Source organism: Suncus etruscus, chromosome 4, assembly GCF_024139225.1.
Source record: "Suncus etruscus isolate mSunEtr1 chromosome 4, mSunEtr1.pri.cur, whole genome shotgun sequence".
Lineage (NCBI taxonomy): Eukaryota > Metazoa > Chordata > Mammalia > Eulipotyphla > Soricidae > Suncus > Suncus etruscus.
In genome coordinates this window covers 45,507,680-45,520,661 of record NC_064851.1, presented here as the reverse complement: position 1 = coordinate 45,520,661, position 12,982 = coordinate 45,507,680, and the positions used below count along the sequence as shown (strand labels likewise).

The window sequence follows — 12,982 nt, the reverse complement described above, 5'->3', positions numbered from 1 at the left end:
ATCCTTTTCCATTTCTAGGTTCAGACTGAGTCTGAATCAGAATAAATGGAAAAGGAAAAGAGGAATCAAAATTGAATGGAAAACATCTTTGAAATATTTTGCATTTCTGGATATAATTTTGATGTCATATACACACAAATAAGTTTACTCTTTAATGTTGTGTATAGCATCACTTAACTTTAAATTCAACATTTATGGGCATAGGTTGATGACTCAGCTGGCACGAGAACCATTTTTACACGTTTCTTTTCTCTGGCAGCTTTTCTCATAAACACTTAAAAATCCTCTAGCTTTTCTATATATGCAGTAGGAGAAAAGGAGTGCATATGTTTGCATATTATTTTATTTTTATTCTTTTCTCTTTCCTTTCTGTTCTGGCTGCAGTGACGGGGCTGTGGACACCCCTGATTGTGCTTCTTGCCCCCTCAACCCTGGTGCTCAGAAGGAGCCGCTCTTTAGTTGTGGTATTTGTGCCACATTCCCATTGTAGTCCTTGCTTGGAGTCACTCTGGAGTGTGTGCATATTTTTTTTATCATTTGCGGTGCTTGCACGGATGTGGGACTGCTACATGCTTCTGGAGCTGACATACCTCTTTGTAGTGGGTGGGCTTCCAAACAGCACTGTGGATTGTGCCTGACAATGTGAATAATGTGGGGCATAGAGGTCCTATCCTTAGAATGGCAAGGCAGCCCTTTTGTTACTGAGCCCTCCCTGATCCATTTATTTGTTTTTGTTTGTTTGTTTTTTAATTGAGTCACCATGAACTACAAGGTGATGCATGATTGAGTTTCAGGCATACAATGTGTAGACACCAATCGCCTTACAGCTGTTCACTTCACTCTACCACTGTTCCCAGTTTCTCTTTCACTCATCTGCTTGCCTTTGTGGCAGGCCACTTTTATTTTTTATTTTTTATTTTTTTGGTTTTTGGGCCACACCCTGTGACGCTCAGGGGTTACTCCTGGCTATGCGCTCAGAAGTTGCTCCTGGCTTGGGGGACCATATGGGACGCCGGGGGATCGAACCGCGGTCCGTCCTAAGCTAGCGCAGGCAAGCCAGGCACCTTACCTCTAGTGCCACCGCCCGGCCCCCACTTTTATTTTTTAAAGCCCTGTTGTTTATCATACTGTTACTGAAATAATACTGGTACGGAAGGGTTTCTTGTATATCACTTTAGTGATCTCTCCCCCTTTTATTACCCTTTTTATTCTTATGTATCCCTGTCCTGTTGTATCTGCTTCTGAATCTTAACTTCTCCACATGATTTCTTATCTTATATTTGGTATAAGTTGATCCATTGGGCATACAATGATTTGTTTTAAAATATTTTGTTATACTATGATATAACTAAATTTACCCCCACTCCCACTTTTAGGAACATCTTCCAGAACTCTTCGTACATTTCCAATCTCAAAGTTTTCATACCTCAATGTATGCATCATCCTGGTTTCTGACTATATTTCTTACAACATTTCCACTACCAATTGCAACAAGGATATTTGATATCTTCATGTCTGAAGTAAGTAAACGAATAGACTAGCCATAAAAGGTAATCTCTGAGTTAAATAGTTCAAGGCAATGAGGAGGGAGGCTAGTAAAGGAGACTTGTGTTTGGTGCTGAATTGCTTATATGAATTGACTCTAGTCTTAAACAATTCTACTAGTAGAGTGTTAGTTTCCCCATTTGATTACTATTAATAGTATCTTGGGAAGAGCACTTTGTAATACTTAGCTTAAAAATTAGTTTAGTTTGGAATTAGTGAACTATGATTTGTGTTTGATCCATTTGGGTTTTCATGTCAGATCTTGTTCATCCACTTATTATACAAGGATGTTTTTCTTGGAAAATAGCTGTGACAGTTGTGGATTTATCCTCTATATTAAGGGTCTCAAACTTTATTTACCTGGGGGCTGCAGGAGGCAAAGTCGGGGTGAGGCAGGGCCGCATAAGGGATTTTGCTTACCGAATATTAGCAATAAAAAATCACATTAGGGGCCGGGCGGTGGCGCTAGAGGTAAGGTGCCTGCCTTGCCAGCACTAGCCTTGGACGGACCGTGGTTCGATCCCCCGGTGTCCCATATGGTCCCCCAAGCCAGGAGCGACTTCTGAGCGCATAGCCAGGAGTAACCCCTGAGCATCACTGGGTGTGGCCCCAAAAAACCAAAAAAAAAAAAAAAATCACATTAGTAAGAAAAAATCGCATTAAACATTTGTATACCCCGAACAGAACTGCTCAGGTATGAGAATGTTTAATGCGATCTTTTTCTTACTAATGCGATTTTTATTGCAATTATTCGGTAAGCGAATAATCGTGAATACTGCGATATTTGAAGGCCGGTCTCGGGCCACAAAATGTTGTACGGAGGGCTGCAAACGGTCTGCGGGCCACAAGTTTGAGACCCCTGCTCTATATCTTCTTTTGGTCTATTGTAGGTAAAAAAAAAGACCTGAACATTTGCTTACCCATTCTATGGAAAGTGTCAGCTTTTTGTTTAGTAGATCCCTAAAAGTTCACTGTAGTATTCTTTTGGATGATTTATTTTTGTGGATAGAAGAATAATACAAATTTAACTCTGTGATTTATTTCTTCAGGGTTTAGAGATAGTGTTTCGAGTAGGATTAGCACTTCTTCAAATGAATCAGGCAGAATTGATGCAACTCGACATGGAAGGGATGTTACAAGTAAGTTCATAAGTTCTATTATTTATTATTATTTTACTATTATTCAATAATAAGTGGTACTAAAGAGTTCTTATTTTTCTTATGGTATCTTAGCATTTTCAGAAGGTCATACCACATCAGTTTGATGGGGGTCCAGACAAATTAATCCAGGCAGCTTACCAAGTCAAGTATAACTCGAAAAAAATGAAAAAGTAAGTACTTACATTTCAGTTTTCAGTTATGAGGTTTGTTGAAGCATATAGAAAATTAAAGAGAGGTGGCAAAGTATTTTGAATATAAGGAAGGTTTTCCTCCTGAGTTAAAAAAAAAAAAAGCAATGTGGAGGCCAGAATGATAGTACAACAGGTAGGTGTTTGCCTTGCACTCAGCCAACCTGGGACAGACCTGAGTTTGATCCCTGCCTTCCCATATGGTTCCCTGAGCCTGCCAGGAGCGATTTCTGAATGCAAAACCAGGAGTAGGAGTAACCCCTGAGCTCTGTTAGGTGTCGCCCAAATCCCCCCCAATACAATATTTGTGGATGGAGTGGTAGCACAGTGGTAGGGCACTTGCCTTGTACACAGCCGTCCCAGGACGAATGTGGGTTCAATCCCCATCATCCCATATGGTTCCCCAAGCCAGGAGCAATTTCTGAGCACAGAGCGAGGAGTAACCCCTGAGTGCTGCTGGGTGTGACTCCCCAAAACAAGATAAAACAAAACACAATGTTTTATTTGATGATATTAATGTTTAATATTTAATAAATTTAGGGCCCAGTTGTTTAAGGCTTACCTTTTATTTATTTATTTATTTATTTATTTATTTATTTATTTATTTAGGTTTTTTTGAGGGGCCACACCCATTTGATGCTCAGGGGTTACTCCTGGGTAAGCACTCAGAAATTGCCCCTGGCTTGTGGGAACCATATGGGACTACGGGGGATCGAACCACAGTCCTTTCCTTGGCTAGCGCTTGCAAGGCAGACACCTTACCTCTAGCGCCACCTTGCCGGCCCCTACCTTTTATTTTTTATTTATTTAAGTTTAGGACCACACCTGACAAAACAAGTGTTCTCTGTACTATCTTTCTGGCCCTGGGTCCTCCCTTTTAAATGTGAAGCTGGTGAGGCTATTTGTTTATGAGTACCACTCACATACCCAAGTGTGATCTGTGCTCTGCTGTTTGGAATTCCCAGTGCTGCAATAAAAAAATGTAGCCTCTAGCACACCATAAACTGAATGTGTATAAGCATGCACTGGCTAGTGTGTGAACAAGTGTATGGCACCCATTAAGCACCACAACAAAATCAGCCTAGTTTGTGCAATCCATTGTCCCAACTCCCCCCCACCCACACACACACACAAAAGGGAAGGGGAATTACATAGTAAATTTAATACTTGGCATCAAATATTTCTCAATATCAGTCATAGAATCATTTTATTGTGTATTTTCTTTCTTGTTTGTTTGTATTTTGATTTTGGGCCATATCCAGCAATGCTCAAGGATTACTTCTGGCTCTCAGAAGAAATTATTCCTGGTGGTGTTTGTGGAACCATCTGGGATGGTGGGGATTAAACCTAGGTCTGCTGCATGCAAGGCAAGTGTTCTACCCTGTAGCCCTACCTGCTGTACTGTTGCTCTGGTTCCCTTGTTGATTAACTTCAAAGTCTTCTTTCTACTGAACAGCCACATGCAAAAGAATGAAACTAAACCACTAACCACCTTCACACAAAACATTAATAGGTAGTATGCTCCTTGACATTACTCTTAGTAAAATATTTGGAAGACTTGATTCTAATGCAATGAGGAATAAAATGAAAACAGACAATTTAGACTACTTCAAAAACGCAGTTTCTGCATAATGAAAGAAACTTCCTACTTCAAAAACACAAAGTTTCTGCACAATGAAAGAAACTTGCATCATAATGAAAAGACATCCTGCCGAATGGGCGAGGATATTTGCACATCATACATCTGACAAGGGGCTAATATTTAAATTAAATAAAACACTGATAAAATAAAACAGCTAATGTTATTTTTAAAAAATGAGTATAGAGTATAAATCAATACAATCTCTAAAGTAGACATACAGATGGCAAATAGGCTCATGAAAAAATGATGATGGTGATTATCAGCATCATTATTATGATTAGAGAACTTTAAATAACTAGATCACCCTATATCTGTATGAATTGGCTGTTATCCAAAGAAAAAACCAAATAGGGTCAGAGAGATAGTATAGCAGGTACTGACTGCACTTGCATATGCAGCTGACCCGGTTTTGATCCTTAACATCCCATATTGCTTCTTGAGTCTCTTCAGGAGACTGCACTGGTGCAGAGTCCCTTTGCTCTGCTGAGTATGACCCAGAAACTAAAAACAAACAAATATTGGAGAGAAAGAATACATTGTTGGTGAGAATGTAAGTGGTGTAATTATGAAATAAGGCCATTATAGAGATCTCTCAAATATTTTTAAATGGAAGTTCCTTTTTTTGTTTTTGCTTTTGTTTTGGGGCCGTACCTAGAGGTATTCAGGTTTAGTTCTGGTTCTGTGCTCAAGAATCACTCCTGGCTATGGTTGGGGACCAAAAGGGGTGTTTGGGATCAAGCATCCAGATCAGTCATGTGCACGGCAAACATTGTACATGCTGTAGTATAACTCCAGCTCATGTGTTTTTGTTATCTCACTTTTGATATTTTATCAGATTCAGAGTTGCATACAACTTTTTACAAGAAATAGCTGAAAATGAAAAACAACATTATGTGCCCATTGACTGACAAGTGATTAAAGAAATTGAGATATATATGTAACTAAAGAAAAGGTGAAATCATGCCATTTGGGACAACATAGTGGACTATCAGGGTTTATCTTAGTAAAATAATTTAAATAGAAACATGAGTACTGTTTTCAGTGATTTCACTTCTGTGTACAATCTGTAAGAATAAGAACACATTTAATATATAAAACTTGGTGCTGGAGCAATAGCACAGTGGTAGGGCGTTTGCCATGCATGCAGCTGACCCAGGACAAACCGTGGTTTGATCCCCAGCATCCCATATGGTTCCCTAAGCCAGGAGCAATTTCTGAGCACATAGTCAGGAATAAGCTCTGAGCATCACCAAAACAACTCCTAGGTGTGGCCCCAAAACAAAAAAAAACAATGGGTAAAACTCATTAGAGGCTATCGAAAAGGAAGGGAAAGGTTAAGGATAAGAGTTTTTTTGTTTGTTTTGTTTTGTTTGGGGGCCACACTTAGGAGTACTCAGGAGCTGTGTCTGACTTTGTGCATGGGATAGGAGTGAAGGTGATGGTGAGGGTGAGGGTGTCATGTCGGAAGGGCATTACCTAAAGACAAGAAGCATTGGAATGAGACTGTGGATCCGGCTATGGGAAACAAATCTTTTCCAGAGACCAATAGTGCCAATAAATAAAACATTTATGAGTTCCAAATGCTGCCCTGTGAAACAGGGTCAAGATAAGTTCTCACTCCCCAGCAATACGTAGTTTTCACTTCTAAATGGGAATTAAGAGTCTGCATGGAGCCTGCTGCGAGCTTTGTCTCTCGAACCTCTGGCAATCTGACTGGAAGACACCATTCCAGAGGTGACTTGTGTAGTAGAGCAGATTGGTGGCAGAGTGGTACCTGTTTAGTCTTGAAAACAGACACAGCCTCTTCCAGCCCACAGTTGTCTGCCAGCAAACAGGCTATGCCTCCCAAAGAGCTGCCCCCAACTGCAGTGAACCCTTGCTTTCTTTGTAGGCATTTAGGCAGCCATTCAACAGAGGGGACAGTCTCTGTGATTGAGGTTCCTTTTTGTCTCTTAAACTTGACCTCCCCAGAAATAGTTTGTCTACTTATACACAGACCTGTGTGATTTCAGTAGGGCAGCTGGGGAATGACCAAGCTATTAATATTGAGAACCCATAACCATCGTTTAGGACTTTTCAATACTGGTGGTCAGAACCCTCCTATCTCTACCTCATCCTCATGCTACCTGGGCCATTTGAAATCTGAAGCCCAAATTCCAAAGCCCCAAGACCCAAAGATTGTGGTAGATAATTATTGCTGGACACTTAATGACTTTGAACTTCCTGGTCACTGCTCCCCAAGCCATTGGAAAGTGATGTAAAGGTACCTCCTGAACACTTAAAATCAAGTGTCTCAGGCAGCCAACAGGCCTGTTTGAATTTGGCACAGTCCTATTTCAGTGTAACTGACTGTCCTGTCCTGGTCAGAATACAAACCTCATCAAAGGTAGTACTCAAGTATACTGGCACACACATGATTTTGAACATCTGGTAGCAGTCTAGAACTACTCCAACTGGTAGTACCCCAGGCCTTGTCAAACAAATGTAACCTTTCACAACACTGATCTGTGGACCTTGGCACTAAAATTGCTACCAGGTGTTGGCAAATAACATTTCCCAGTTAGCTGCAAAGCTCAGCTTGTTGGACAGCTATTCATAGATACATGCTTCTATGTTGTGTTAAATAATTAACGATGGGGCTGGATGGTGGTGGATGCCATTCAGGCCATGTGGCTCTGCAACCCCCATGCAGCCGGCGGGTCCCAGGTTAGGCGAACGGCGGAATCAGACTCATAAGCAGGCAGACCTCAGGAAGCATTATCTTTATTAAGGCCCTAACCACCACATGTGTGTGGCCTACTCATAACCTTTCAAGCATACAGCCATTCTAGGCTTGCCCTGCGTCTTATCCTCTTTCAGCCATATCCCCCAGAGAGCCCAGCAGGGCCAAAAGGCAAAAGCCAGGAAGCCAAGCCGGGCCAAGAGAGAAACGGCAAAAAGCCCGAATCCCCTGGCTCAGAGGTTTATCTATCCTTTTCCAGACCCCTCCCAGAAATGGGAGGTCTTGCAGGTAGTTACACCTATTATCCGGTTCCCAAAACTCCTCCCAGATATGGGTGGGTCTTGGGGTACACCACATTTCCCCCTTTTTTAAATATTTTCATGCGCCAACGAAATAAAGTGAAAATTAATATACCAGCCCTTTTCAAAAACATATCATTTGCAAAATATACTTTACATCTGTAACCTAAAATTCTATTAATGCTTTTTTACCAAGCACTATTTTGGAACTTTCATGTTCCTATATTTTTAAACTATATTGGGGGAACTTCACTGTTCCTATATTTTTCCTATACACAAGTACTTTAGCATACATGCATAACATACATTTTAAAAACAGGCTAAGTACATTAAAATACACAGTAAAACATTTTGCAATTGAAAATATTAACTTTGAAAGACAACAAAACACATTTAAATCATAAAGAAAATGACTAAGACAAAGATGCAGGTGGTTAGAAATTAGATGTTAAAATGGGCTAATCTGTATTACCTCCCTTATATTTTTATTTTTTAACCACTAACTAATTAAAACTTATTCCATCACCAACTATGAGTAAAATATTACTACCCACTAATTTTCTACACCTAAAACCATAGTTTAGATTAATTTGTCCCACGCTGATCTCACCACGTGGCTTTTGTAAACTTTTAAAGTTCAGATGTTGGTTTGTCCCACGCTGATCTTACCACGTGGCTTTCTTCCGTAGTTCCAGGCTCCGCTGCCGGTTTGTGATCTGGAGCGAGGATTCCAGGTTTTTCGCTTTTCTGGGCAAAGCTGAGCCCAGCCAAGCCGATTTCAGCCGAGATCCCAGCCGAGCCGAGCTGCTTGGAGCTTGCCGCTTGGAGCTTTTTGCCGCAGGGGCTTCACCGCTGCCTTTTTTCCCCTCTGGGAGCACTTTGGATGTTCAGAGTTCCAAGTGATTTAAACTAAAAGTTCAGTTCGAAATTTCCAAAGTCGAAATCCAAATTCAAGCCAAAGGTCATTTTCAGAAAATCAGTCCACTTTAAATACAGTCTTTTTTCTCCTCCGTTTCCAATTTAGACTTTTAATAAGTGTTTGAAGAGGCCCAGGTTTTTGTTTCTTGTAACAAAGTTTCAGTTTTGGGCCTGGGCCTGGGCTGGAGGTGATGCAAGCTTCCACCTCTTTTGTTTTAATTGCCCTTGTTTCCCTAGAAGGGGTCACGGCCATGTTTGAACATGGCTTCACGTGGCCAAACACTTTGGGCTGACTGCATTTGAACAAAGCGAAAATTAAACCGAAGAGCAGAAATATTACCATATTTGCTGTTTTTTTGGGTGCAGGATTCAGGTTAAAGTTCGGAGCGCCAGATGTAGCATTAAATAGTTAACGATGGGGCTGGATGGCGATGGATGGAGGCCTTTGTGCTTAGGCCCCAGCCACGTGGCTTCATCCCCCATCCAGCTGGCGAATTTCAGGGTCTCAGGCAGCCAACAGGCCTGTTTGAATTTGGCACAGTCCTATTTCAGTGTAACTGACTGTCCTGTCCTGGTCAGAATACAAACCTCATCAAAGGTAGTACTCAAGTATACTGGCACACACATGATTTTGAACATCTGGTAGCAGTCTAGAACTACTCCAACTGGTAGTACCCCAGGCCTTGTCAAACACATGTAACCTTTCACAACACTGATCTGTGGACCTTGGCACTAAAATTGCTACCAGGTGTTGGCAAATAACATTTCCCAGTTAGCTGCAAAGCTCAGCTTGTTGGACAGCTATTCATAGATACATGCTTCTATGTTTTCTAGTTCCTGTCTGGGCCAGCTGAACTTTGATACCATATATACTATAAGACACCAACAACTGAAGACTGGGTCAGAGTCCAAGTCTTCTAGACCTAGATGCTGTGGCTACTTGAGGGCACTATAGCTTCAAATTACAAGTAGTTGCCTGGGTCCACATAGACTATGAGTTTATTCACTCAGAACTGGTCACTGCGTCAGGTTGCAGTGGTGAATCCCTGGTTTGCTGCCCTTGTTGATTCAAACTCAGCCATTTATCTCTACCTCTCACATGGCACCAAGCATAAAGAATAAATAAAGAAATTCCCCTTTATTGACAAATGAAGTCAAACGCCAAGGAAGGTTCCTAAGCACATGAAAATTTTCTAAGCTACTCAAGGAAGACTTTGAAAGTCTTATTGGTTCACTGAAATGAATAAGGGAAAGAGGTCAGAGTATGAAGGAAGAAGTGAGGAAAATCCAAAATTGCTTAATTGAATTAATTCAATAGTAGTTGAATTAAAAAACACAACAGCAGGACTCAACAGAAGAATGGAGGAGACAGAATAATGAACCTAAGCTTGAGGATAAAGTTGAGGAAACCATCAATAAAGAACAAAATAATTTTTACAATTAAATTTTTAATTTAAATTTTAAATTAAAAATTGATATATGGTAGAGTACTGTGAAGATCAACATTTGCATTATAGGGCTTCCAAAAAAGAGAGGACAGAGGAAGGACTTATATTTTTAACAGAAGTTCAATGGTTGCTGTGTGGAGAATAGACCTTGGAGGAGATAGAATTAGGGTAGACACAGAAGAAGAATTAGTAAAGTAATGAAATAGTGTAGATTTGGGACATTGGTGGTAGGAATGTTGCACCGGTGAAGTTGGGACTGAAACCCAACTACAATCATATTTGTAATCAAGGTGTTTAAATAAAGATATTAATTAAAAAAGATATTAAAAATACAAAAAAATGAACTGCATTCCATCATAGTGGATTTTTAAGCACATTCTCCATGTATGTCGCGTTCTATCTGGATGTCTTTTGACGTAATTGTTACACGTTTGGCATGGATAGCAGACAACTCAGTATCTTCAAAAAGGCCAACCAGGTAGGCCTCACTTGACCTTCTGCAAATTTATTCTGGAAGTACAAATCTGTTTTGAAGTCCTGATTTTCACCAGTTGCTGGAAGGGAAGTTTACAAATCAGAAGTTCAGTAAACTTCTGATAATGCCACAGTACTAGGCCTGTAACGATGAGACTTCTTCACCTCTCTGGTAATGTGGCTTTTGAAGCTATTTGCTCCCTTGATGCTTTACCACCATGCTTTTTTGCATGTGGTCAACCTGGTTTGGATCCATGGACTCCCAGATAGTCCCCTGAGCCCACCAGGATTAATTTCTCAGTGCAGAGCTATGAGTAACCTACATTGCTGCATGTGACTAAAACAAAATTAGAATCGAAAAAATAGAAGTGATTATGGGAGGATTAATACACATATTTTTGTGTATTAAAACAAATATATGTTTTGAATTAGGAAGACAAATTAATAATAGAATGAAAATAAAATTTAATTCATAGCTTTAAAAATAAAATGCTTTTGCTACTTATAGTATAGATATTACTGAGAAATTAAATGAGTTATATCCCACTTAAAACGTCAGTGGGAGGGGAGTGCAATAGGGCACATAAGAGACCACTGTGGTGGTGATAGTTGAAAATGATCACTCTGGACAAAAACTGGGTATGGAAAGAAGATAAAGGGTTATATTACCCCTTCAGTAACAATATTGCATTTCTAAAAGGAAAAAAAGAAAGAGAGAGCTAGAAGGAGAAGTGGGGAAGAAAACTGGGGACATTGGTGGTAGGAAATGTGCACTGGTAAAGGGTATTTTGTATTGTATGACTGAAACTCAGACATAAATAATTTTGCATATCATGATAATTCAATTGAGAATTTATTTTTGGGGGGCTACATACCTGGCGGCGCTCAGGTTACTCCTGGCTCTGTGCTCAGAAATTACTACTGACAGGCTCGGGGACCATATGGGATGCTGGGACTCCTGGGTCAGCCATGTTGCAAGGCAAATGCCCTACTGCTGTGCTATTGTTCTGGCCCCATATATTTCACTTTCTAAAGTTTTTATTTTTGTGTGTGTGTGTGTGTATTTTTTTTCTAATTTGTGGGTAACATTTTGCTTAGTTTTGGTGTTTTGTTTTGGGTGATGCTCAGAGGTTACTCATGGCTCTGTACTCAGGAATTACTCCTGGTGGTGCTCAGAGGACCACATGGGATGCTAGAGATTGAACTGGGATTGGTCATGTAGCAAGGCAAGTGCGTTATCTGTCATTCAATTGCTCTAGTCCCTTGAAGAAGTAGTTTGTACTAATTTATTAACTATTCAGATGGTTCCTCCCTTGAGTAGCCCAAGTTATAAACATAAGTTAATAAACAAGCTGAACCTGTTAAAAATATTTTGCATGACAGTATTATTTTTCTGTTTTATAATTTAATACTTGCTTTGAAATAAATCCATACCTTTAACAATCTTCTTTCTTCTTAGGCTTGAAAAGGAATACACTACAATAAAAACTAAAGAAATGGAAGAGCAAGTTGAAATTAAAGTAAGCATTTCAGGACTTCTAAAAGTATTGCACATAACTTGATTCAGTTATTTGGCAATAAATGTTAGGTTATATTTATAATTTGTTATCTGTAGTAAATTTAGCAGTGAAATTTTTTTTTTTTTTTTTTGGTTTTTCGGGCCACACCTGTTAGATGCTCAGGGGTTACTCCTGGCTACGAGCTCAGAAATTGCCCCTGGCTTGGGGGGACCATATGGGACGCCGGGGGATCGAACCATGGTCCTTTCCTTGGCTAGTGCTTGCAAGGCAGACACCTTACCTCTAGCGCCACCTCGCCGGCCCCAGCAGTGAATTTTTTAAAAAAAAACTTTCATTGATTGATTGATTGGTTTCTGGGCCACAGCCAGCGGCACTCCGGCTACTCCTGGCTCTGCACTCAGAAATCACCTTTGGTAGGCTGGGGGACAAAATGGGATGTGGGAATTGAACTGGGTCCCTCCCAGGTCGGCCACATGCAAGGCAAATGCCCCACCACTGTGCTATCTCTTTGGCCCCTAGCAGTGAATTTTGTATTTATTTATTGATAAATTTATTTACTATCACCCTAAATTATAGTTTGAAATAGGCATTTAAAAATCGATATTAACTGAAGTTGTTTTAATTCTAGTATGAAAGAGAAAGGCCTTTTATTTATTTTAGATTTGTTGGGTTGTGGGGGATAATACTTCATGAAGAAGATAATTATCAGTACACCTTAGCATACTTTTAAATGATGCCTCAAAAACAGAACAAATAAAACAAGTCACGGCACTGAAACTAAATATGACTTAGAGTTTTAGAAAATTTAGGCTAGTTGTTTTCCCATCTGTAAGCCAAGGTTATAATTTAAAGTACTCACTTCCCTAAAAAAGAATAGTTTTGAGTGGGCCGGAAAGTTAGCGCAGCAGTAGGGTGTCTGCCTTGCAAGCGGCCAACCCAGGACCAATGGTGGTAGAATCCCAGCATCCCATATGGTCCCCCGTGCCTGCCAGGAGCGATTTCTGAGCAGAGAGCCAGGAGTAACCCCTGAATGCAGCCTGGTGTGACCCAAAAACCAGAAAAAAAA

General features: G+C 40.2%; 1 protein-coding gene across 2 annotated transcripts in view; it reads left to right on the top strand.

The window, feature by feature from the left end:
- EVI5 (ecotropic viral integration site 5) overlaps positions 1-12,982 on the top strand; it is a 171,179-nt gene that overhangs the window by 63,232 nt on the left and 94,965 nt on the right. For both annotated transcript variants that reach the window (XM_049772197.1, XM_049772198.1), the window contains 4 exons: positions 1,377-1,520; positions 2,595-2,684; positions 2,778-2,875; positions 11,856-11,916. In XM_049772197.1, the coding sequence (XP_049628154.1) occupies positions 1,377-1,520; positions 2,595-2,684; positions 2,778-2,875; positions 11,856-11,916 (393 nt within the window). The remainder of the gene's footprint in view (positions 1-1,376; positions 1,521-2,594; positions 2,685-2,777; positions 2,876-11,855; positions 11,917-12,982) is intronic.